The following is a 26881-nucleotide window of genomic DNA, read 5'->3' on the forward strand; positions in this document are numbered from 1 at the left end:
TGACGTGGTGGTGTGCATGGAATCATAGATGCATTTGACTAGTATCTTGAGGAAAAGCATCTATGGCTCTGACATTCTGTACACACCTTCACGTCAGCAAAGTGTTGTCAGCTTAGCATTTTTCTTTATGGTGGAAAGAGAGAAGTTGTATAATATAATTCTGTATTTCTTTCAAAAGAGAGAGAGAGAGAGGGAGAGAGGAGAAAATTTGTTTAGTAGTATTCTGTTTTTCTTCCAAGTTATTAGGTGGCTGTACGGGAGGGAAGAAGATGGGAGGGTCATATGCTGACGTGTCAAACAAATCCGACCCCATCACACTTGACACAAACAAAAGCTTATATATTCATGCTCAACTCCTTGTTGAAAACACAAATAACAGAAGAAGAAAACCCCAAAACAGGAGAAAAGTTAAAGCTTGGATGGAAGAAATGCAGCGTTCCCTCGAGCAAACACCGATATGGGCAGTTTCCTTTGTCTGCTTGGTCCTCATTCTCCTCTCTATTCTCATTGAGGCTGCTCTCAACCTTCTAACCAATGTATGTATATATGTATGTATGTATGTTTTTTTTTTTTTTTGATAACCTTGTATGTATACTTCTATGCAAGCATGTCTGTGGAACTAATAACCTATTTGACACTTGAGATGCTTTTCTCTCTTTTAGTTCTTCAAAACAAGGAAAAGAAAGTCTCTCAATAGGGCTTTGGGGAAGATCAAAACAGGTCAGTCTGAGTCTCTAAATTTCTCTTAAAACATATATCAGTGAGTTATCATTATAGTTTTAACATATGGGAATTTATTGCTTTTTCTTTTTGGCTTAGTGTAGAACTAATGATATTGGGTTTCATATCGCTACTCTTGACGATCAGCGAAGTCCCCATATCTAAAATCTGCGTAACCAAAGCCATTGGGAACTCCTTCCTTCCTTGCAAACCTCCCCATGATTCTAAAGAACCAGAAGTTTTCACAGCAACTCAGATTATGAATTCAAACTCGTCGCTTCCTACTGAAATTATAAATGAATCCTCCTGTGAGTCAAAGGTGAGGAGTAACACGGTGCTCAAGTTTTTCTAATAAAAAATTCTACATAGATTTTTTATTTCTATTTCAATGTTTGTAAAATTGGGTTTTGGCTATTCCAATTGGAGGACTGATTGTATCGATGTCTTGATTGGTGATGGACACAGGGAATGATTTCTCTATTGTCAAGGGAAGGGGTGGAGCAGCTCCATATCTTCATCTTTGTATTGGCAGTGTTTCATGTTCTATACTGTGTCCTAACCATGTGTCTTGGGACAGCTAAGGTAAGAATGTCGCATTCATGAAATTTTCCTTTAAGTAAATAAAAAATTTCGATTATATTGGCGTGTTTGGCTGCAGGGATTTATATGTCTTGACCCAATTAAATATTAATTAAAGGGCAAGAATTAAAGATGGTTTAGTGAGAACTTAGTTACATGCATGACCCTTGCACAAATAAGCTACAATAGTCAAAGGTTCCAAAGTCCACACAACCTAATATCACTTGATGATGCAAGTCAACTTCGTTGTATTCAAAGTATTAAGCATCAGTTTAAACTTGTGTCAAGAAAATATATATTTTTTATGAAAATAATATTGAAAAATATCTTTTTTCAATGGCTGTAACATTGTTTATTTGATAAATAGTAGAAATTGTTTTGGTCACGGAAAATTCAATAAGGAATTTCACATGACCCCAATCTACAAATTGCACAGCACCTAAAGTGTGTAATTTTGTAAATTGGGGAGGTCCTCAATACATGTGGCTTCATGTGATCTCTTCATCCGGGATTCCATGAAATCCTGGATTGAATTTATGTGAGTAATTTTACTTTTTATTTTTGAAAAATAGGGTGTTTTACAGAAAAAAAAAAAAAAAAAAAGTTATAGTATTTTAGAAAAATTATTGAACCGGTCGTGTTTTTTAATATACTTACAAAAACAGCAACCAGAAATATTTTGTGATTGTTTCCTTTTGGAGTCGTCCTACGGTACTGCCTTCATTGGACACTGTTTCAACACTGAACTGATGTGGCTGTTCACAGATAGCCACGGATTTCTTTTCTCGAGATACAAATAAAGAAATCCACAATTCTCTGTGCACCACTACATCACTAATCCATAGGATTTTGCCCACGTTGGGGCAACCAAGAGTGGAAAAAATTTTGTGGGGACAACTAAGGCCTGCTTGGTACTGCGTAAATCTTTTGTAAATGCAAAAGATTTACACCGCAAATGATTTGCAGTACTTTTTGGACTGCAAACTATTTGCTGAAATTTGTGAAGGGCTTAAGAGGTTCATGCAAAAAAATTCAGAATGTAAACAAGTATTTATAAATTAGATTCCAACAAATCATTTGCATTTGCAAATGATTTGCTTCGTACAAGCAGGGTCTTAGTAAAAAAGAAAAAAGAAAAAGAATATTTGTGAGGGCAACTAAGAGTGAAAATTTTTTTTGTGGGACCAACAGTACCGGCAGATTTTTGTATCCACCATTAAAATCTGTCGCAATACCTCACTAATCCGTAGACTTTGAAAATTATTGTGAGAGCAAGTGCCCCCACTCTAAATCCACCCTTGTTGAACAGTGTCCAATGAAGTTAGTTCAGAATTTTTCTTTTCTTAAATATGGCTGGTGCAGCAATATGTGGCAAAATAATGACAGTGTTATTAATTTTTTATTTTTTTCTTGAAAATTTCTATTGCATGGGCCCGATCAGCATCTCTTGATTTATTTTATTTCATGGTATCTTTCTTATTTCTTACTTCTTTTTATAATATATTGAGGTTGTTTTATTTTCTTTGACTTTTATGTATAATTTTTCATTTTTAAAATGCTTAGATGAGGAAGTGGAAAACATGGGAGGAGGAGACCCGAACACTTGAATATCAAATTGCCAATGGTAAACCTTTAAATAATCTTCTTTTTGAAATTCAATTATCTTTTTATTATTTTTACATTCACTCATAGTTCTTTATTAAAATCCAGCCGTAGCAATCCGTACATTTAGCTGATGAAGACAATGGCCAAACTTACAAACGATTGGGATGGTTGGCATTAGGGGCGGAGCTAGAATTTTGCCCATGTGGGGGTAACCAAGAGTAAAAAAAAATTTGTGAGGGCAACTAAGAGTGAAAATAAAAATAGTTGTGGAAGCAATTAAGACTGGGAAAAAAAATTATGGGGGCAATAAGGGCAAATTATTTTATCCATCGTTAAAATTTGTACCAATAACTCACTAATTCATAGACTTTGAAAATTCTTGAGGGGGCAAGTGCCCCCACTGTAAATCTGCCCCTAGTTGGCATCACCAATATTATAATACTATACTATGTTCTTATATCGTATTTAGGTACCTCTAAGGACTAGTTGAATGGTAAGGGAGACTGAATGTGCTCCCCAGGTCACACCTTCGAATCTCTATATGCCCCATTCATATAAAAGTGACTATATTTAACTACTGTTTATTGTGAATATGTACCAATTAGTCTCTTAGTAAAGAATAAGGACCAATTAAGCCCCACTTAATAAAGTATTAATCTATTAAGGATCTTTTGAAGAATATTTTAAGAAAAATGCCTAAAATACCCTTGTAACAACTTTACGTGATTTGATCTAAAAATATATTGAGTCAAATAAAAAACTTGACAAATTTTTTTATTATTAATATTTTTGTGAAAATTAAAAATGATTTTTATTTATTTATTAAAAGTTATTCATAAATTTAATATAATTTTATTTAACTCATTTGAGTCAACTTGCTAATTTTTTAGTTGAATCAAATCGATAAAGATTGAAACTGAGTTTTAAAATTATGGTTTATTTATTTAAATTTATTTATATATTTTAATGAATCTAATATCAATAGATGAAATCAGTTTGATAATGATGACCATACTCATCTCTATTATGATCGTCATTATTGTAGTTATCGTCATCATCATCTATGTGAGTTAAAGATTTTACTAGTTTTGGGAAGAGAAAACAATGATTTTTTTTCTTCTTTCATTAAGATTTTTTTTTCATTGATATGTAAAAGATGACCATAATCAAGGGCATGTCATTAACTTTAAAACATGGGAGTGTCACAAATATTATCAAATAAACACGTTTCTTTAAATCCTACAAATCCTTGAAAGGGTAATTATGACATTTTTGCTTCAAAATTCCTTTTTAGACTAATATTTGATCAAATGAGCATTAAAGAGTCCATAATTTTTCAAAATGGACTTTTTGGTATATATTTTCAAAAAATAGGTCTTTGCAGTCATTGTCCCTTTTTGGTTTCACCAAAAACTCAAATATACAGATCCAAGAAGATTCAGACTTACTCGTCAAACATCATTTGGAAGGCGACACCTGAAGTGTTGGAGTGGCCAACCTTTTCTGATCTGGCCAGTAAGTTTTCTCAATCTATTGTTTTAATTAATCATCTATAATATATGGACAGAATTGTTAGAGAATTCTAATATACATATTAGAATTGATAATTAGAATCTTTATACTAAATTGAGGGAAAACTTTCAAGCTCTTATCCCCCTTCAAAAATTTGGTAGAACCCTTTCTTTTAGATGTATGATACGTGGTGCTTTGAGGGAGGTATCCCAAATATAAACAAAAAAGTAGGGGGTGTGAAATATTCACAAAGATTATGCATGTAGGAGGGGGATTCCTCCAAAATTTTGAAGCTGGTCGTTTAAAAGTGGGACTCGTAAATTGGAATCTCTTTTCTTTTTATTAAGAGTATGAAATGGTTCAATTTCTGATTTCTGATCATTTCTGAGCCTCCACACTTGCTCTAGTTTCATGGATCCAAACTTGAAATTGAAAATCCTAGGAACTACAACCAAAATATATAATATATTACAAAGGAAGTTCGACATACTATATATTAAATATTTGTAATACCGTTCAATCTTGTTGCACTTTTTAGTTTTTGTTCCACTAATTGTAGATCAAGTATTTATTGCTTGATTGACTTATTCACACAACCAACGAATCTAATCGCTGCTCAACATCATGGTATTGGTGCTACACATGATCAGATACATGAACACTCTTAAAGAAGAATATTAACATTTTTTTTTCTTTTTGAATTAGGTTTGCTTCCTTAGACAATTCAGCAGTTCCGTCACCAAATCTGATTATTTCACCCTCCGCAATGGGTTCATCGTGGTAAGTCCAATTGAGCTACAAGACTACATTGTAATGTGATATAAAGTGCATATTTTGGCCTGACTAGTATAGTCTACTTGTAATCTGAACCCAGTCCCCTTCAGTCTTGGTTGGATCTAGAGCTGATACCAAATATCAATATGTAAAATAAATGGGATACTTCCCCCGAACTCCTTTATCGCGATCCTTCTAAGGGTTATTGGAAAACTCGTTATTTTTCTCATTTTATCAGACTACCCATTTATTCGGAACTTGACTGACTGCTTTCATTTCTACTTTCCATAAGCAGGCACGAGCTCTTTTTTTAATCCGAAACCAACGTTAGTAACCCATTGAGATGCCAACACAAGTTTACAGTGCAGTACTAATGTTTGCCTGATTATAATGTGTGATTATTTAGGCGCACTTTACAGAAGGGAGCAATTTCGATTTCCAAAAGTTCCTCGCTCGAGTTTACGATAGAGATTTCGTACAGGTGGTAGGCATCAGGTAAACTTCACATAAAATTACCAACAACTCCAATTCACACAAATCAAATAAACTAACACACATATTGCATATACACGTAAGTGATGGAAATGTAAAATTCAGCATTATAAATATATAACTCCTTACATGTTTCTGCAGCGTCTGGATATGGATATTGTCAATAGTTTTAATGGTTTTCTCTGCACATGGTACAATCTCTTCTCTTTAATATATAATCTTGTTTAGATTCAATTTGTTTTATTGTTCAAAATCTGTTTCTCACTTAATTTACATGCAGGATTCTATAACTACTTCTGGCTACCCTTTATTCCTTTACTGGTGAGATCAAGAAGCATTATACTTCTGTTATTAATTGACATATAGTAACCAATCAAAACTATTTGTACAAAAATAACATCTTGTTGTTGTATCGAAGCATATAAATGTTGACTAATTTCGTTAAGGTTGAACTTAGTAAAATGAAATGGTTGAATAATTGAAAAATCGGATTATTCAGGAATACACATTGAATCCTCAACCATGCATTGAATTTATTTTGTTAACTTTTTGGTGCAGCTTGGTCTGATTGTGGGCACAAAGTTGGAAGTTATTATAACTAAAATGTGTCTGAAGAGTCATAAAGAGACGGTCGTTCGAGGGGCTTTGCTTGTCAAGCCTAATGACGATCTCTTCTGGTTTGGTCGACCACAATGTATTCTTCATATCATCCATTTTATCTTATTCCAGGTAAAGAATTAATAGACCTTAATGACCATATAGGTGATATATCTATGTCATAAATTTTGTGTATTTTTATATATATGTTTAGATCCTGAACATATATTGCTATTGGGCCTCCTTGCAGAACTCCTTTCAACTAGCATTCTTCACCTGGACATGGGTAGGTATCTTAATTAATTCAAAGTTTAAGGGATAATAATGAATCCAAGTAAGTACTGATCACTCTAGTCGACAACAACAGTACGAGTACGGCTTAAGATCTTGCTTCCATCGAGAGACAGTTGACATTGCTCTAAGAATCACCATGGGTGTGATCACTCAATTCCTTTGTGGTTATGTGACCCTCCCTCTCTATGTATTAGTCACGCAGGTACGTGGGAACTTATATGAACGTGTTAACTTGCTTAAAATGAATTAAATAAGATAATATATTGTTATCGAAATTAATCATAATTTATTTTTACTAATTAATAATAAAATTTGTGTCATGTACAAGTCCCTCCTACAAGTAATTTATGTTCTTCTTTTGTTACTTTTAGAATAATTTAATAATATTTTCTAAAAGAATATATTTCTTTCGAATTTTATTGTATGCTGGAATTTTCTCACCAAAATCTGACTTTTATGTACCTGATATTTTATTAATTTGGTTGATATTTAAATGGTCGGCATTTACCGTTCACCAAAATCTTTCGTGATGTACCGAAATATATACAAGAAGAAACTATCACACAAAATTTCATATTGGATCTTGCGAAAATAGAAACATCTTGATATATTTCTTAGAAATTCATAAAAATAAAAATAAATATTTCAATATAATACTATATGTACTTACCCATATTTCCCACCATCTTTATCACAATTTAAGATATGACAAGGGTAGTTCCATTCAGAGGTGCACATTGCAAAATTAACCCAAGTCTGAGACTAGATTACACTATCTTTCTAATGAATCTTGATTTCACTGTTGTTTGTTGAGCAGATGGGTACAAGCATGAAGGCAACTGTATTCACCGACAGTGTTGTGAAGGGTCTTAAACAATGGCGCAAACTTGCACGACGGAACCTGTCACGAAGCAAATCCAATTCAACGAAACATTCAACTGACGCCACCGAAACTTCATTGTCTGACATAGAGTCGGGTCTTCAGGAATACGACCATGTCCCTCCCCTGCCACTCACAAGCAGTCCTACACCTGAAAACACTGATGAGGCAACACAACACAAGATCATCACTAAAGGTACCTATGACGGTGAGATATCCTTTGGGACCTCTTGGAAAGAGTTGGGAAGTAGGAAGGAAATTGAAAACATCACTTCTTCCTTAGATGAAACTGCATCGGATATCTAGACTTATTGGGCTAATGTCCCTCTAATATTATTATCTTGTACATTAATCTTCATCTTCTATTCATCATCATCATCATCATCATCATCATCAAAGCCTTATCACAAGGATTTGGGGTCAGCTAAATGAATCTCATTCCTCCATTCCACTGTCCAATGCCATGTCTTTTGTTATCGAAAGTGTATGTATATTTATTTTCTTGAGGATGTATATATTACTCCCATGGGAGCTGGGAAGGACCACGACCCAGCACTATACTAAAATAATTTTGGAGCCACTAGAATCCTGATCAGCAAGAATGCCATGAAGAATAAAAGAAAAAGGTTTAATTACAAATTTTGGCAAGAAATTCAGATGATAATTTTCTAAATTTTGATTTAGAAAAGATGATTTGGGCATGATTTCTTGAAAACCATTAGCATTGAACTTGAATACATGCAACTAGAGCCATGGCCGAATCTGTTAAAATATGAATTATAAAGATGCACACACTTTCAATAACCCAATGGTTGTGAAAAACATCTCGCGCAATTAACCAAATTATCTTCTGCCAGTCAAAAGATATTGAGAAATTGCAAAATCAAAAGGGTAATTTAATTTATTAAACAAATGTTTTTGTACTTTATATTTTATTTTACTTAAGCTTGAATCCTCAACTGTCAGGGAAATAAATTTGTCATTAAATCTCCCTTGAATCTAATCTTTTTTAAATTGAAAGTTCGTTATTATGAATAATGTTGAAGTGACCTCAAGATTGTATCTCACATCTAACTTTCTTGACATAAAAGTGTATAGGAACCATAGATGTTTTTTCACTCATATCTCGATGAAAGGCATTTATGGTTCTTATACACTTTCACGTTAGGAAAATGCGATGTGACGTAGCATGTGAATCAATAGATATAATAGGTAAAGAAGTAATCATTTAAAAGAAAATAAAGTATGAAGTTAAAAAATAGAATAATTTACCAAAACGGTAGAGTTTTCGAAATTAATTCCTAAAACGGTACACTGTAGCAATTAATTCCGAAAACGGTAAATTTACCGTTTTCGGAATTAATATTTTTTACCAAAACTGTAAAAACAGTAAAATATATATATTTTTTACCGAAAATACCCTTTTTTTGTTTTACATATATATTTATAATTTTAACCATTAAAAAATGAAAATCCAACTAAAAAGTTTCACTCTCTTTCGGTAATCCAACAATAATATGTATTTATAATTTTTTTTTACCAAAATCAATTTTATTTTCGTAATTTCAGTCAAAAAATAAAAAAGGGCATTTTCGGTATAAAAAAATACATTTTACTGTTTTTACCATTTTGGTAAAAAAAATTAATTCCGAAAACGGTAAATTTACCGTTTTCAGAATTAATTGCTACAGTGTACCGTTTTCGGAATTAATCGAAATGTTGTGCATGTTTTGGTAAATCTGCCTAAAAAATAAGTAATTAAGAGAGAAAATATAATTGAATTGATTAAATTTCATTTTTGAAACTCTTCATATACATAATTTCGTCATAACAAGTTAAAAACATTCTAAAATATCAAAAAGTAATTTTTCTAAATTATCTATAAATGATAGAAACTTTCTATAACTTAAAGAATAAAAACGAAATTAGAACAAAAATAAAAATTAGAAAACAAATTAAAACCTAAACAAATTAGAAACTAAACAAAATAGAAACTTTCAAAAGTTGAAATAGAAACCAACCTACTTCTAAATAATGTAAAACTAAAATAGCCTAAATGCATATGACTAAAATTAAAATTGGGTTGAGTATTGACCCAACCAGATCAACTCGAACCAGGTTGGTCAAATCCGAGTTGACTAAATTTGATTGAGTCAATTCCGTCTGAAAATTTTGATCTTCCTCTGGTAGATGTCTTACATCAAATATGAGGTCACTCCAACACGATTCTATTCTTATATTTCTTAGGAGAGTTGATATAGTTATAGCGCCGTGTTGAAGTGACTGTGTTATTCACTTCATTTCACACAGCGCTAATGAGGAGGTGTGCACAGAACCATAGATGCTTCTCACACGTATCTTGAAAAAATATATTTATGCATGGTTCCGTACACACCTCCATGTCAGCACAGTGTGAAACCCAGTGAATGTCGCAGTCACTCCATCATTTTCCATAGTTAATATTCACTCTATTTCAAATGGTGAGTGCATGTATAGTAAGCTTGGATATATTCTTATGAGGTGAACTTTCCAATTGGTCATTTGACCAAGTTGACCTTTGGTCATACGAAAATAGTGCAACCCTCCATCTCAACCATTGTATTTTGATATTTATGATTGATTGGATCCATCAGATGCCTCAATTACAAAATTAATGGGTTGTGTAAACCCATTAAAAAGGGTGCATTACAAATACAATCCATCCATAATATTGGGTGATGGGTCAAGATATCAAAGAAATAAGCAATATTTTTCTATGTAATTTGTGGATCTGTTGTAGTAGTGCAAATTCAAACAGATTTTATCGTGTGCTACTACACTTTATTATATCCTGGAATCGAATTTTCCAGTAACCTTCGAAACTGTGGAGGCAAATATCTTCCGAAAGAAAGAAAAACGAAGAAAAAGATAACAAAAAAGAGGCCAAAAACCAAATCTCCCTAATTCTTCATACCAAAAACTAAAGTTTCTCAATTATACCAATCCTAGTTGATTGAACCCAATTACCTTAGATGACTCAAATTTGAACCCAACCCCTAAAAGCCCAACCTAGGAACCAAATAATCCAAATACATCATTAAACTTCAACGGAGCCCAAAATTTATCCGATGGCTTAGATTATAAGATTAGCTCATACCACAAACCCAACCTGACTAGTTTGGCACAAATTATCCTAAACACATCATCTAACTTCAAACCAATCTAAATCCCTTCAATGGCCTGGATCTAAGCTAGACCAATGCACCTTAGCAACTTAACAAATAATCTAGACCACTTTTAAATCTATATGATAAATTTCAATCCAAACCCAAACACCTTCAATGGATCAGATGTCAGACCTTCATATCCTAGGAACCCAGCCAAAGGTCCAGATCTCCATAAAACATATGGAGAGAGCAATGGATTAGTTTTAAAATAATAATAATAATAATAAACTATGGACCTTAAGTAAGGACCCAGTTCAATTCGGGTGGAACCCAATCCTAATAGCTTCTATTTTCATAACCTAATCCTCGAATCATGATAGATCTAAGTTAAGGTCTGACTCTTATTAGAAATTCAAAGTCAAATTTAATTTCCAATCAGTAAAACTAAGTGGCAACTCCTGCCTTATTACCTCGTACTATAAAATAAAATAAAAAAAGATAAATAGTAGGAATCAATTTAAAAGTGATTGGACTCAACCCAACAATGGGTCCAAGGCTTCCACATATAATAGGTAAATGAGGCCGGATTATATAAAGTCAGGGTGGAGGATTGAAACCCTCCTCCCACACCTCAACGCTTGCAACGTAAACCACAATTCAAAAAATTTTGAAAATCAGAGATTTTAAGCATTAATTCCATGGATTGTGGCTTACATGGCAACGTTTTAGATGTGAGAGGAGGGTTTCTACTTTCTAACCCCCACCCTGAGTGCATATATACGATTCACACTCTAGGTAAATATACATATAATCTAAAATTTTAGTGGAACATTAATAATTTATATTTTGTACAACCATATTCCTTCCATAAATATATTTAAGAGATAACGTATTCTACACATGGTGTCAACGTAACATAATCCTCCTTTATCAAGGCTTAGCACCAATGTATAATGTAAAGAGGCCACCACAAACAGTCCCTAAAAATCATGTATATTAATTAAAGCATAAATAAATAAAAATTAAAAGGTTTGATTATTTATATATAAATATAAATATTAAATTAATTTAAAAATATCCTGAAATTTGCAATTCAATCCCAACCATCTGCATAATTGGCAAATTCACCAATTATTTTAGGATATATTAACTAGGAGCATATAGACGGAGATGACAGGTGGGGTCAAGAAACCTATAATTCCTTATACTCTAATGTATCTTCTACCTGCTGTGTCGGTTGTATTTGGACACTAGTACCCCAGTTGCCACGTGGTGCCAGGCTGCCAACCACTAGGGTGAGAGCAATGAAATTAAATGGAGTGCAACTACCTTCAAATTTATTAAAACAGCATAAATGACCAAAATATCCTCGCCTTGACCCCGTGAAGCTAACATGGGAACAACCAGATTAACAATTAATTATTACTAATTCAATAATAATTTAAGAATAAGATCTTGGAGACCAAATGTTAGGTAATTCATCCAATACCAAGTGAATGATACTTTCCGATTCATACTCTTTGAAATGTTTATTTGGAACTAATGAATCAACTACGTACTTCTGTGAATCACTCCGGATCTAGGGGTGGGTTGTTCCAAAATCAGATAACGATTATGATCATAAGACTCTCTATCTTTCTAAAATCCAATTAGGTCGACAAGTCAGATCCACTGCCGCTAGCTATTGGTATGGACCTAGAACTACTTACTCTTTTCATAATAATAATGAAAGTGTTAATCCCAAAGGGTTGACTCAATAGCAATTTCAGACTGATAAGCAGTAAACACTACATGAAAATTAGAAAATTCGATAGAAAAAATTGACGGACAAAGGTCCACGAATTTTAGAAATTAAATTTTGACGGTCTAAAACTGTCAAAATTCTTGATGTTCACAAATTTGATGGTTTAAAGCTATTGAATTTCTTCCATCCTTCATTAATTTGATAATTTTATCCCGTCGAAAAAAAAAATTTGACAATGAAAAATTCAACTCCAATTTAACCCTTTGGTCTGTCAAATTTGGATTTTTTTCACATTGTGTAACACCCGTAGGCCGTGCGTTCAATACCCAGTATGAGCATTAATTCCTCAAAGGCCACCCGTGATGGTGCACCCTCAATTACCTGGTACGAGTGATGTGCAAGCATTGCATGTCCCCCTACACTAATCTTTAGACAAGACCATGGTCTATATATTAGGCAAACCCCAGATTATCAAAATAATAATGGAAATGTTATTTTGAATTTTTTATGTCAATAGAAGGAATCTTGTTTTCCTATTCAATTTTATTTTAAATTTTACCTTAATTAATTTCAATATATTCATATATTGTCTTATTACCTAAACTTCTAGGCCTTTTATCTTCCTCATTTTTTTTTTTTCAGAACCTTGGACTTAATTATACTTTCTGTCAAGGTAAAACTGATCTTCATTTTAAATGATTAAACCATTAGTCCTAATTGATTTTTTTTTATATATAATAATGGATATACAGTAATTTAGTAAATGAGGGCATCTATAGTAGGATATAAAGTGACAAAAAAAATTTGCATTTTATTCATTTGTTTTGCTTGTAGGGTTTGTCTTGATTCAGCTTTATAGACAGCTCATTCCAACATGTTCCCACCTCCCACATCTTATCCCATAAATCCCCCCATCCCATCTCCAACACTCACCACAACTCTCATTACTCCCATGGCCTCTCCATCACCTTTAGCTCTCATTCTTCTCTCCCTAACACCATTTCTCTTCTTCATCACTCCTTTACAAGTCCATGCCCAATCGGCTCCTGCCCCGGGACCTCCCGGCCCTATCAATCTCACTGGAATTCTCGACAAGGCTGGCCAATACACCACTTTAATTCGCCTCCTTAAATCAACACAAGTCGCTAACCAGATCGAAAACCAACTCAATTCATCCGACCAAGGCATGACCATATTTGCTCCAATCGATAACGCATTCAACAACCTAAAGGCCGGAGCACTTAACGAACTCTCAGTGCAACAACAAGTCGAGCTTGTGTTGTACCACATTTTGCCTAAATACTATAGCTTGGCCATGCTTCAGACTGTTAGCAACCCGGTACGAACACAGGCAACTGGCCAAGACGGCGGAGCGTTTGGCCTTAATTTCACTAGTGCTGCAAACCAAGTGAATGTATCGACGGGTATTGTTGAGACTCAGCTTAACAATGCACTTCGACAGGATTTCCCATTAGCGATTTATCAAGTGGATAAGGTGTTGTTACCATTCGATCTGTTCGGGCCTAAGCCTCCTGCAGCATCTCCAAAACCTTCGAAAGCTCCTTCAGACGCATCGAAGAAGTCCCCAACATCATCAGGTGGAGAGCCCTCGGCATCGGAGGACTCGAATTCGGGTTTGAAAGGGAGGAATGTTGGGTTGGGTTTGGTTAGTGGGATTGGTTTGATTTGCATTAGTGTTCTCTGGTGAGGGGAGATATGGATGGTAATGGTATATATGGTTGTTCTTCGTGGGATAATTGCCTCCACTTGTTGTTTGGCATTCATCTCTATATTCTTATTGTTGTTGTTTTTTTCCTCCTTTTTTTTTTTTTTTTTCTATATTCATGTCATTATTTTAATTTTTTTTTCTTTATTGTTTTGTGAATTAATAATTGATCTGGTTTTTTTACATTGAAGAATACGAGGCCCTTCTTTTATTTCTTTTCCTGTTTTGGACATAACTAACACTGGTGAATTTAAGCTAGCTACTCTCATGGTTTACATATAATGATATAAATAATTATAAATGTTTTTATAAAATAAAATAGATTATAAGATTATTTTTTATTTAAATAATTAAAGAGTCAATGCACACGATCTTGGTACACAGCTGACGTGACAAGGGCACAGAACCATAGATCGTTTTACGTGATTGGTTTGTCCAACATGATATTTATGTGCATCCTATCACAAGCAAAATTACAAATGAGGAGTGAAAATAAAGAGTAAAAATAGACTAATTATATGTTTTTGGTGTTTCTATAGACTAATTACATCAAATTTTTCTTAGATATAACTTTCTTCTTTTTTGGTGCAAAACAGTGTTGATCATTTTTGTAAAAGAATATAAATAATTACAAAATCGGATGTACGATCAATACATTAACATTGAAAAAAGGATTGATTCAATAATTTCAACAAAATACATAGATGCTTCAGCAGTAAATAGATCCCAACACCCTGTATAGAGCTGGCAATGGGTTGGCAGTGGGTCAAATGAAAATGTTTCCATATCTTTAATCCCTAACAGTATATCCGGTTATCCATATCTGATTTTTTACCCACTTATGCTAAGGATATTCATATCCAACTATTTATCCATTTTTTTAAAGAATATACATATCCCACTTGTACTCAAATTTCAAGCGAATATCCAAGTTGGATATGTATAACTCATTGTGAAGATGATGGAAAAACATTAATTTTGGGTTATACATATATTTTATTGTGGATTTACTGTATTAAATTAGGATAAACGGATATTCAAATTAGATAGGATGCATATCCATATCTGATCATAAAAAAAATTTGGATAAAAATAATAATGGACAAATTTACCTGAATTCTTAATCGGATAAAAAATTGTACCCATACCCATATAACTCAGGTCAGAATGAGTTGAGGCCTTAACCATATAGCACTCTCACCACGGATAGTCATAATAAAAAAAAAATAAAAAAATAAAAAGTAACATCCCTACCCTCTTGTGATCATGGTTTAGATCTGATTTAAAATATATATATATACTTAAAAAATGTGGCTACTGAACTCCCAATTTTTCAAGGGTGAGATTTTATTGTATTGTTGATATGACATTCTTTCAACTAGGGGTGTCAATGGATAGCCGAAATTCAAATTCGAATTCGAAAAATCGGATATTATCCGAAATTTTCGGATTTCGGATTTGGATTCGGATGTCATTTGAAAATTCGAATGCGTTTCGGATACGAATTCGGATATCACGATATCCGATTCGATAATATCCGCTCCGATATAATATATATATCATGTATTTATGTTTTACAACAAAATTTTTACATATGTATATATGGTGATGCGTATTTGTGTTATACAACGAAATGTTATCTTTAAAACTTTATCTTCTCTAACCAGCTAAAATGAGAAACCAGTGATGGATTCGGAACGATGAATTTCGATCGAACTTCGCAACACTGTCTTCTCCGGCCGACAAGCATCAGGTACCTCTCTCTCTCTCTCTCTCTCTCCGATCTGATTCGAACCAGTCATAATTTTTTAAGAGGAAATCGAGGGTTTCGAGTTTCGACGGTGCGAACTCCGACACATCTTCGGGTCATCTCTCTCTCTCTCTCTCTCTCTCGTCTCTCTCTCTCTCTCTCTCTCTCTCTCTCTCTCTCTCTCTCTCTCTCGTAGCTCTCTCTCTCTCTCTCGAATAAGCGGAGTGATTTTCGGGGGTTTCGACACTGTGCGAACTCCGACAGATCGAAGACGATGGTATTTTGCAGGATTTTTTTCGAATCGGATATCCGATATATTTTTCTGATTCGAATTCAAATGTTTGTTAGGGATATCCGATCGGATTCAAATTCGAATTCGGATAGTATTGTTTTTTTTCGGATTTGAATTCGGATATAATAGTATCTGATCGGATACATATCCGTTGACAGGCCTACTTTCAACCATTCAAACAGTGTTATAGCGATCTATAAGAAACTTGTGCTACAGAGGATCCACATTCAATTAGTGCGTATAGTTACTACGTACCACAACTAGACAACCATAAAGACATCTTCATCAAACTTTTGATGACATTGTTCGAAAGTCCCCAAGTGTCACAATCTTTGGATCAATTGATATGCAAATTCAGCCAACGCTTAGCCATTTGGTGTACCTACACACTAAAATTAGAAAGACTGGATTGGTTCTCTCTAAAGGTCAATTCCATAAGTAAATTAAAATGAATATTTGCTTATATTGAAGGGATACTAATTTTGGTGTATATGTCTATCTGAGGTGAGCACTTTCTTAAAGCAGTAATATAGTGTGTATGAAGTTAACTCAATTCGAAAAATATTTGTTTAAGTACTCTTCAATCAAGTCAGATATTATTGGTAAAGCTACCAAATAATGGGGACCTCTACATTTATGAGTTGGTGGACCTTTTCTATTATACTTAGCACCAATGGTTTAAAACCCTTGATATCAGTAGTCTAGTCAGTTAAACCTACATTCAATCATTGGATTGAATATTTGTCAAATTGGTTGGACCTATTTCGAATTCTGATTTAATTCGATGGGACCTTTTCGATACCTTTATTTATATTCATGAAAGGATATAATACTCACAAAAATCAATGGTTTATTAGACGAACAAATTTAATTACAAAATCCATTCAAACTTGGTTGGACCATGGAAACCGATATTAAAAATTTAAACATTGCTTACCACACTTCAAATGCTCCCCAACACATATAGTGAGTGTCGGTGAACCAACCTTTGATTGTATGTTGTAACGTCTATTTCTATCGCCATTAGTGATGGCCATATGGATGAAATTGGAGGAAAGAAATTTAATGGTCACAACTCACGAGGGGCACTTTTTCGAGCTTAGCTGAAATAAGAAAGAAAAAAAATTGTTTTGAGGAGTTATATTTTGAAAAGGAGAAATTTCTCAGATGTCCGAGAAAGATTGATAAATTACTCTAAAATATTTAGCTTACTTAAAAGATATACACCTCCATCACAGAACTATGATCATTTGCCTTGGGATACACAAGAGAAAGATTAACGATTCTACATATCCCAAGACAAATGATGTACGGTTCTGTGATGGGGGTGAAGGTGAAAGGGGAAAATCATTCTTCAACTTAAAAATATAATAATGATTTTTTTATGCACCCGAACCATAGATGATTTTTCTCGGGATACACAACTGAGACGGGGCGTCAGAAAATCACCACTTTTAAAAATATATATGCTTCTTTTAAAATCGGCCAACCCACTTACCCCACTCTAGAATTTGAATGATATTGCTGAGTCAAGCTGGATTGGGCCTATTTCAATATTAAAAGCAAATCATGAGCTGGCCTAGGAATGCAAATTTAGCCCACAAGCATACGGCCCAGCTTGATTTTTCCACATCAAACCTGGTCCTCCCCGTACCAAGTCCGGTCCTTGCCCAAATCGTAGATTGTGCCTAGGTTGTCAAGCCTTGTCTGGCCCAAATCCTGGTCCAAAATTGAGCCCAAATCAATTAGAATAATGATGAATGCACGCGGTCTTAGTATGCGGCTGACATGGCAAGGTTTAAGGATGTCGTCGTATGGAAATAGAGAAAAAAAATTTAATAACTTTAAAATAAAAAAAAGGTCATTTTTAACCGTTGGGCCTGTCAAATTTAAAAAATAAATAAATAAATCTAATCTAAGCCATGAAATCTAGAGGATTGTGGTGTCATAAGATCAACATGGCAATCTATGTGGTCCTTGCAAACCTTAGTAAATTTGGGAAGAAATATCATTCTCTTCTTTACAAGGTAGATGTTGAAGATGAAGGGTTTTGGGTCATTTTCAATTAGCCTATAAGGAGATTTAAAATAAGGTAACTCAAATACTCACCAAATGGTCCCAGCCTTAAGCGCGTTATTGGCTGGTGTGGGTTGGCCTTGGTCTTGACTTTTTCAACATAGACGCGATCCAATATTGTGTAATCCTGATCTGACCCAACCTGTTTTGCATGCCCAAACGGGCCCATTGATAACCCTTCAGTTTAAGCCATGGGCGGCTACAGTCATGCTCGTCAGCTAGAGCGAGAGCTGTCAATGGATCAGATCAAGCCCAAAATTCAATCCATTTCGATCCGAATCTAAATTTTGGATTTGAGGTCCTTTAACGATCCAATTGATACTATATCCTATCAAATATAGACCAACCATGTCCCAAACAAATAGGCCCCAATCCAAAATAGTGTAAGAAATTATTTATCAAAGAAATTTTGTAAAATTATTATTTACCAGAACACACCTCAACACTTCAATGGTAGCTTTAATGGTGAATTTGTCTACTTCAGCTAAGTTGGGGCATTATTGTGGCACCTGGCAAATGTTCTCCAACGCTCAAGTTAGTATCTAAGTTGCAAAAAGTAAGGGTTACAGAACGGAATCACAATCCAAAAGTCTTTTCAAGTATGACTTCCTTTTAATTTTATAGGCCTATCCCTTGTTTTTACCATATTCGTTGACACATCATTTCTTTCCTCTTTTGGATATTTGGGTTCATTAAGAGAAATCCTTAATAAGATAAAAATAGGTTTATCTATCTCAACCCATTTAATAATTATGTCAAAAAGTTAAATCCGAATCTAACACATTTATTAAATAGGTAATTTGATCCGATCCATATAATCTATTCAATAAAATTATAATCTTAAGTGAAAAAAATAAATTCAATTTCCACCACCAGAAAAAAGTTCAACATTCTTAAAATTTTATCATCTACATCCTTGTAACATAGGATCATGTTTTCGGATGCCATAAGATAGTGCAGTTTTGAATCTTTCCTTATTAATTTAGTAATGTAAGTGTTTTTCTTATCCAAACTAAAAACTTAAACCTTTATTTATTTGAAAAATATTTTAAAACATCATCTATATTTTATAAAATTTGAAAAAAAAATAATAATAAATAGAATGTATTATGAATAAGTTTTGTGAATTCTAGTAAAAAAAATAGAAATTTTAAAAATCATTAAATTATTGTTAATATTTGAGAAACCTCCAATGTTTCATGAGTTAAAACGATATGTTAATGACACAATATTTAAATGTGTCAAAATGGATTGATGTCCCTAACTTAGACCTAGCTTGATTAATAAATCGTGTTAGACGGGTTGACACTATTATGACCTAAACCCACTAATTTTGTGTCATTTTGGAGCTATGTTGACAAGTCATGTTGAGCACTCTTAAATAGAAAGTTATCTATTTGAGAATAACGTAATCAACATGATCATTCCTTAAGAGATTCTTGGGATACTTTCCTAATCCCATCAAGAGCTTGGTTCATCTCAACCATCTGCTCTCCTATTTCAAAAAGTGATCAATTCACCTTAATCAAACTGAGCTGATCTAAACTGTACATATCTTGGGGTTGAACTATGCTGAAATATAATTCTTCCAATCCTTGCAACCCCTCTTGAATCTTACCACGTGTAGGGTCACGATTCAATCCAATTTCTATCATATACAATTTTATAAATTTTGCTTAAATATATGAAATTTATTAATATTTTACATATTAATGTGAGATTTATTCCTAATATTAATATTAATGTTTGATATTTAAAAATGATCCAATAAGGATCTGATCTTATTGGGTTGGTTCTTGGTCTGATCCAATACTTATTAGATTGACACATAACCATTCTGATCCGATCCAAATCCGAACCATACAAAGAACTTAATCCATTATCCATCTAACCCATATAAGGGACAAGATTGAGATTTTACAACTTCAACCGCATGAGAATTTGGTATCAATCTTTAAAACTTGAAACACAAGACCAGAACCCCAACCCTTAAACCCTAAACCCTAAACCACCTGCAAAAACTCCTTCTCTCTCTTTTTTCTCGAATACGAAAAAAAAAAATTAATGAATTTCAAGAATGTTGGAGTCCCCAAGGTTCCAAGTGGAGGTGCAGCTTCTGCTCTGGCTAAGGTTGGAGTTGTGGGTGCGCTAAGTCTCTATGCAGCTTTTAACAGTCTATATACAGTTGAGGGAGGTCATCGTGCTATCGTCTTCAACCGTATCGTTGGTGTCAAAGACAAGGTTATCTTCATAGTTTCTCCCCTATATGGATTCATGAAACTCACACATCGATATATGTATGGAAAATCAAAAATGGGATCAACCCATACTTCTGTTTTGTTTTTTTGTTTTTCCTGAAAATTGTGTTGGATGGAGATTTCATGTGTTACGAATTTGACTTGTGCTTTTGAATGTATGGGTTTGCTTTAATAGTATAGGTTTTACAAACCATGAATCCTAATTTAAAAAATAGATATAATTATTGAATTGGGTATGATTCTTAAGGTCCCAAATGTGCAAGAAAATTATGGAAATTTTGGAGGGATTTTCACCTCAATTTTCAAAAGGATTACTCATATAATCACCAATAGAAGTCTTGAAGATAGGCAAGCCTCCACAAAATCTAGCGTGCGACATTCTTCCGTCCCCTGAATGATACATTCAATCAATTAGATACATAACATGGGTTTGTGTACTTTTTTTTTTTTTTTTTTTTTTGCGGTTGTTTAGAAGTTAAATGAAGTTTAGAAGTTGGATGAGAAAAGGAAAAACTATGATGCTGGAAGATTGGGTTTATTTTATGCACGCTTCATCAATAGATTCATAATATGTCTCTAATTTTTTTTTTTTTTCTACTGTTTTGGGCAGGTTAACTTTTTCTTTTCGGTGATATCTGCTCACCAAGATTATGTGTACAGGTTTATCCCGAAGGAACACATTTGATGGTTCCATGGTTTGATAGGCCGATTATTTATGATGTCCGCACACATCCCCATCTCGTGGAGAGTACTTCAGGAAGTCGTGATCTTCAAATGGTATTTTTTTGTTCCATATATCATAGGAAACTATGTATTTGTGATGATGTATCAGTAATATATAATTGGCTATTTGTCAAATTCTCTTTTAAAACCTTTACCAATAATTTGAATTCTTTGTTTGTAAACATTTCTATGCTTTGCTCATCTATATGACTAGGGCATCTTTGGTTTGATTCTATTTCTATTGATTTGTCTTTTCCTCTAATTGACACAGTAGCATATACAATTACTCATCCTTTGAAATGTGGTGTGGTGATTGAGTCATAAGTTGTGGTAAAAATCATAATCACTGTTGTCATTTAAAAAAAAAAAAAAAACCTCAAGATGGAATGATTATGTTCCCATTCAGTTACTTTATTTTTTAGATAAGCAAATCCATTCATTTAAAGCCATTTTTTTTCTTTGATAGGGATAAGGTTAGTGGTTAGGAAATGAAGTTGGGTTCAAGGGGGTTTGAACTTAGGATGTGGGAACAATACTCCACACATCAAAAGCCATATTTTCTGTTAAGTCATTTCTTTTTTTCATCTATGCTTTCATTATCTCAATCCACACCATTTTGATTTTCCACTCATTGTTTTAGAGCCTTCGACCAACATGTTTATTTTCATTGTTACCATTATTAATCTTCATTGCACATTATGAAACCATCTCAATCAACTATCTTATTTTATCATTTATTAAGCCATGCTACATTTTCATGAATGTGTTCATTTATGATTGTCTTTTTTAGTCTTTTCATTCATTCATTCCAACATCCTTTTCTTTGCTATGCTTCTATGTATGTGTTTCTTGATTATCAAACATTTAGCTCCATAAAGTATATTGAATTTGCCTTATAAAATTTTCCTTTAATTTGATGGGAATATGTCAACCATGTAGCACTTTAGAAGTGCATCAGCCTCTAAGTGTATGGAAAATATTCTCTTCAAGATTTCCATTCTTACACAAAACAGAGCGAAGATATCAAAATTTGTCACTTTAGTTGTTTATTGTTTGGCAGTTCTTTACTAGTGCACTATTTAGGTTGCATTCCGTGTACTCTATTTTGGTAAAACTTATTTTAAATCCCTTGAATCCAAAATGATTATTCATATCCCCCTCATAGTCTCATCAACTATCACTTACTCAGCTACAAATGATATATACCGAGAACACCTTCATGAATATGAACAACTACTTCATCTATTACTAGAGCCAATTGCCTTGGACTTGGAGTGATGCTTTAATGCATTTCACTATTATCGTTATTAGGGGTGCAACTTGGTCCTGTTCAAACCGAGAACCGAACCAAACCAATAGCTTTGGGGTGGTTTGGTTCAGTTTGGGACAAGTTGCAGTTCGGTTCTGGGTTACGAAAATGGAGAACCGATCAATTTGGTTCGGTTCTTGGATCAAGCTTGTATAGAACCAAACCAAACCAAGAACCGAACCCCTATGCCATAAATAAATATATATGTATATAATAATTATTATGAATTATTTTAGCAGTTAGGACATATATTAGTGGTTTTTATGGATAAACTAAGGATTTTTTATGGATAGATTAGTGATTATTGTATGCAATTTTATGTTTATTATATGTTTGTTTTTTCATTAAAAAGTATTACTTACAATTTATAGAATATTGGCAATCCGTAGAACCGATCCGAGCCAAACCAACTTTAGTTCGGTTTGGGTTGGTTTGGTTCTGGTTCTTATTTAGTGGAACCGACCTATGTTGGTTTCAAATTTGACCTCAAACCGAACCAAGTTGCACCCCTAATCCTTATATCCGCATAAGGATTTTTTTTTCTTTTTTTTTAAATTGGTTTAAGTGTGAAAGAAGGGTTTTGATCCCAAATTTTAATACCCGCCAAATTAACTCTATAGATACTTTGTTATTTGATTTCTCTAAGCAAATAAATAACATGTGCTTCCTCTTTTCTTTAAACTTCTTCATTGTTTGTCTAAGGAAAACGATTATCTCAATGGTTGACCTCTCTGACATGTATACCCTCTGGTCTCCCATGCATCCAAGCCTTCTATGCTGTCTCCCAGAATAACCTGACATCTAAAGCCCCATCTCTTCATATTTGATCGTTTTATGCATCAGATATAAATTTTATTTCAAGATATAATGTAAACCACTACAATGGCCGAGAGCACAAACATGATTACCAAAGGCAGCAAGCAAGAAAATGAGCTATTTTATAGCCCATGCATTATTTGTCAGAAGGAAGAAAAAAAATCCTGTTTCATCTACAGAAGGTGGAATCTCAGTATATGAGCATTCTAGCTCAAAGATTTTTGGTGAACAGAATCACTGATTCGTTTGTATTTTTAAAAACTTATCGAGTTCATGGAATCTCTACCTTGCAACATGTTTCATCTGCTTGTATTTAGCAAAGATCTTTGCAGTGATTTTTGATGTATTGCATTTTGATTTTCTCTCGAGTTCTTTGTCTAGCTACAGTTGTAGGATCAATAATTGGTTGCACATCTGCTGATGAAGAAACTAAATTGAGGAAGTTTATAGTTGTTGGATTGCCTCTATTGTATTTATGACTATGTAACATGGCTTTTCATTGTTTTGGGGGAGGATCTTGTCTCTTGTCTGCCATAATAACGTCTGGAATAATTTTTTTGTGGAACAGGTCAAGATTGGGCTTCGAGTTCTTACTCGACCTGTGGGAGACCAGTTACCTACAATATATCGAACTCTTGGGGAGAACTATAATGAGAGAGTCCTTCCATCAATAATCCATGAAACTTTGAAGGCTGTGGTTGCACAATATAATGCCAGCCAGCTTATTACTCAGAGAGAGGTACACATCTTCTGCTTTACTTCACAATGGTGAAAAGGGTAAATCTGTCATCTTTGAGTGTTAAAGATGCTACAGTTAACTATTGTTCTCCCGATTGACCTAAATAATTCAGCAAATCACATATAGCTCCAATCAATCCGATCACATTAACTTTTGACTTAATATGGTAGGTTGTTATTCCCTTCCTATGTTGATGAATGTAACTATTATAATTGTTCTTTGTAGGCTGTTAGTAGGGAAATAAGGAAAATATTGACAGAGAGAGCGGCCAACTTCAACATTGCTCTGGATGATGTCTCCATTACTAGCCTTACTTTTGGGAAGGAGTTTACGGCTGCAATCGAAGCCAAACAGATTGCTGCCCAAGAAGCTGAGCGTGCCAAGTTTGTCGTAGAGAAAGCAGAGCAAGACAAGAAAAGTGCTGTAATAAGAGCACAGGTGAGCAAAAATGTTCAATCTGAGACTTGGGAGTTCGGTCTTGATATTTACCTTGAAGTAACTGCTTATGCTTGCTTTTTTGGGATAACATCTCACAAATTTTCATTGCCAGGGAGAGGCCACAAGTGCTCAGCTGATTGGTCAAGCCATTTCCAACAATCCGGCATTTATCACTTTAAGGAAGATTGAAGCTGCAAGGGAAATAGCACATACAATCTCAAATTCTGCCAACCGGGTGTTCTTAGGTTCCGATGAGTTGTTGCTGAATCTGCAGAAAATGAACTTGGAGACAGCCAGCAGAAAGAATTGAGGACAGAATTTCGTAAATAAATAAACTTGGTTTTAGACAAATTGCTCAGTTAAATAATTTTGGTAGACGGAAAAATTTGGGGGTTAACAGGAACATGAGACTTGTATGACAAAGTTGAGACAGATTGTTCTGTTATATTTTTTAATCAAATCCGAACGAGTTTTCTTTTACTAACAAGAGCAGTTCAATTTAATGTATATCTCTGGCTTTCTCAGTCTGCCCAGGATTCCCCTTAGTCTCATTGCTGTTTTTTGAGTGTTTCAAGAATGAGCAGAACACAATCTTATTGAGATGTGACTACCGACAAAATTTCTAAGTGAAACGTTTGTTGGGTCCATGAATAGTATTTTGAAAAACTTAATTCGACAAACACAATGAGAACACCGGTGAGAACATGTGCAGTTGAAGGTTTTAGAAGGATGGATTGAGATGATAGCACCAGTGAGAAGTACACTTCCTTGCATGTTGAAAAGGTTTTAGAAAGATGTGTTGTAGACAGAGAATGTCAATGAAATGAGGTAATATCGAACAGGGTTTGTGCCAATCAAGTCACTGAAAAATGATGATTCTATTGACAAAAGATTGATAGATTGTTATTCACATTTGAACCCAAATTAGTTTCTTTAATGGGTGATATAAAAAAATGGAGTTTCTGTTGAAATTTACTTGGTGAACTGAAAGAATTCAATGATGGAGATGTTTAGGACTTCAAGGCTCGAATCAAATTTGATCTCTTTTAAACAATTATTTTCAGTTCGATGGAGGTTTGAATTTTCATTCTCTCCAAGTTATGAATCAAGATCTATCTCGCCTTGACTGTTTCGATGGACAACACTTCACCCGATGACAACAAAAAAATGTTGTTCTTCCTCACTACTTTGAACATTACCTATGTTCTAGAAGATGATCCAGAAGTCATTTTTTATTCTACTCAAGAAGACAACACTGAATTAAAAGAGAGGCGCAAGAAACAAAAAGCGGACGACTTTTTGTGAAAAATCATATTCTCAATGCACTCTCCAACTCGATTTCTAATATCTATCCTACTCCCAACTCGGCTAAGTAACTATGGAAAATTTTGAAAAATAAGTGCAAAATTGAAAAGGCAAGTAACCAAAAATATTTTATTAGTAATTATTTTGATTTTAAGATGTCCAACGACAAATCGATTCTATCCCAAATACATTAACTATAATTGATCATTGGAGATCTTAGAATTATCAAAATCTTCCAAAAGATATTCAAGTAGGAGTTATCATTTCTAAAATTTACCAATCTTGAAAAAGTTACAAGAAAACAATGAAACATGAGTAGAAGAAGTACACATTAGAATTTCTACAGTGTCATCTTCGTATAGAAGAAAATGCCCGCAATATGGAACATAAAAATGATCAAACAGAAAAAATCAAAATAAACATAGTTGAGGGTGATGAGTCCAAAAAAATTGATTATAAATTAAAACCAAAGAAATCTGCATCATTCAAGAAGAAAATTGACAAGAACAAGAAGAAGAACAATAAATGTTTCTATTGCAATAAGCCTAGTTATTATGCATGAGAATGCCGATATCGAAAACAAGATATTCTGGAAAGATGCAAATACGATAGTGACTAAGGATGCAATGGTTGCAACTATTTTCTATGCTCGTTCACTAGCAAATGTTGTGTCAAGCAACAATAGTTTGTGGGTTGACACTAGAGCAACAAAACATTTTTGTAATAATAGAAATTTTTACACAAGTTATGTAACTTGTGGAAAGGTGCAAAAGTGAAGATAGCCAACAGTGCATTTTCCAACATTCTCGGAGTTAGGTCAATAAAGTTTAAATTCACTTCTGGGAATACTACCTATCTTGTCAATGTCTTCCATGTTCTAGATATCAGCAATAACTTCATTTTAGGAGACCTGCTTAACAAATCAAGTTTCAAACTTATGTATGAATTAGATAGACTTACCTTGTTCAAGAATAATGTATTTGTGGGATATGGTTATTCTTGTAAAAGCATGATTCGCTTAAATTTAAATAATAAAAGTTCTTTAGTTGTTTAAATTGTTGATTCATTATATTTATGGCATGGTAGAGTAGGACACGTTAATTATG

The 26881-nt window shown here is 33.7% G+C and overlaps 3 protein-coding genes across 3 annotated transcripts; all 3 read left to right on the forward strand.

Annotated features, from left to right (window-relative positions):
• The first annotated feature begins 419 nt into the window (after positions 1-419).
• Positions 420-7759, forward strand: LOC147411222 (MLO-like protein 12). Its single transcript, XM_086431897.1, has 14 exons — positions 420-536; positions 663-720; positions 825-1039; positions 1186-1302; positions 2863-2923; positions 4331-4419; positions 5122-5196; positions 5597-5685; positions 5824-5873; positions 5963-6003; positions 6241-6411; positions 6530-6565; positions 6647-6775; positions 7391-7759. The coding sequence occupies exons 1-14, from the start codon at positions 420-422 to the stop codon at positions 7757-7759; spliced, it is 1617 nt and encodes a 538-aa protein (XP_086288023.1).
• A 5452-nt stretch (positions 7760-13211) lies between these two features.
• FLA13 (FASCICLIN-like arabinogalactan protein 13 precursor) lies at positions 13212-14252 on the forward strand. Its single transcript, XM_086446170.1, has one exon. The coding sequence runs from the start codon at positions 13218-13220 to the stop codon at positions 14049-14051; it is 834 nt and encodes a 277-aa protein (XP_086302296.1). The 5' UTR covers positions 13212-13217; the 3' UTR covers positions 14052-14252.
• Positions 14253-20151: 5899 nt separating this feature from the next.
• LOC147411224 (prohibitin-1, mitochondrial-like) lies at positions 20152-24950 on the forward strand. The gene is made up of 5 exons (XM_086446178.1): positions 20152-20428; positions 21106-21222; positions 23862-24032; positions 24258-24470; positions 24583-24950. Exons 1-5 carry the CDS (start codon positions 20252-20254, stop codon positions 24778-24780), a joined length of 876 nt encoding a protein of 291 aa, XP_086302304.1. The 5' UTR covers positions 20152-20251; the 3' UTR covers positions 24781-24950.
• The last annotated feature ends 1931 nt before the right edge of the window (positions 24951-26881 follow it).

This window comes from Akebia trifoliata, chromosome 1 (genome assembly GCF_017979445.1).
Source record: "Akebia trifoliata isolate Shusen 1 chromosome 1, ASM1797944v1, whole genome shotgun sequence".
Lineage (NCBI taxonomy): Eukaryota > Viridiplantae > Streptophyta > Magnoliopsida > Ranunculales > Lardizabalaceae > Akebia > Akebia trifoliata.

What these genes read in the sequence shown, in the direction of transcription:
- FLA13 (XM_086446170.1), top strand. Translation starts at nt 13,218, where the DNA reads ATGTTCCCACCTCCCACATCTTATCCCATAAATCCCCCCATCCCATCT.
- LOC147411224 (XM_086446178.1), top strand. Translation starts at nt 20,252, where the DNA reads ATGAATTTCAAGAATGTTGGAGTCCCCAAGGTTCCAAGTGGAGGTGCA. An exon ending in GAAGTCGTGATCTTCAAATG is followed by an intron (nt 21,223 to 23,861) that starts GTATTTTTTTGT and finishes TTTGTGGAACAG; the next exon opens with GTCAAGATTGGGCTTCGAGT. An exon ending in AGCTTATTACTCAGAGAGAG is followed by an intron (nt 24,033 to 24,257) that starts GTACACATCTTC and finishes TGTTCTTTGTAG; the next exon opens with GCTGTTAGTAGGGAAATAAG.
- LOC147411222 (XM_086431897.1), top strand. Translation starts at nt 420, where the DNA reads ATGGAAGAAATGCAGCGTTCCCTCGAGCAAACACCGATATGGGCAGTT. An exon ending in TTTGGGGAAGATCAAAACAG is followed by an intron (nt 721 to 824) that starts GTCAGTCTGAGT and finishes GGCTTAGTGTAG; the next exon opens with AACTAATGATATTGGGTTTC. An exon ending in GTACAGGTGGTAGGCATCAG is followed by an intron (nt 5,686 to 5,823) that starts GTAAACTTCACA and finishes ATGTTTCTGCAG; the next exon opens with CGTCTGGATATGGATATTGT.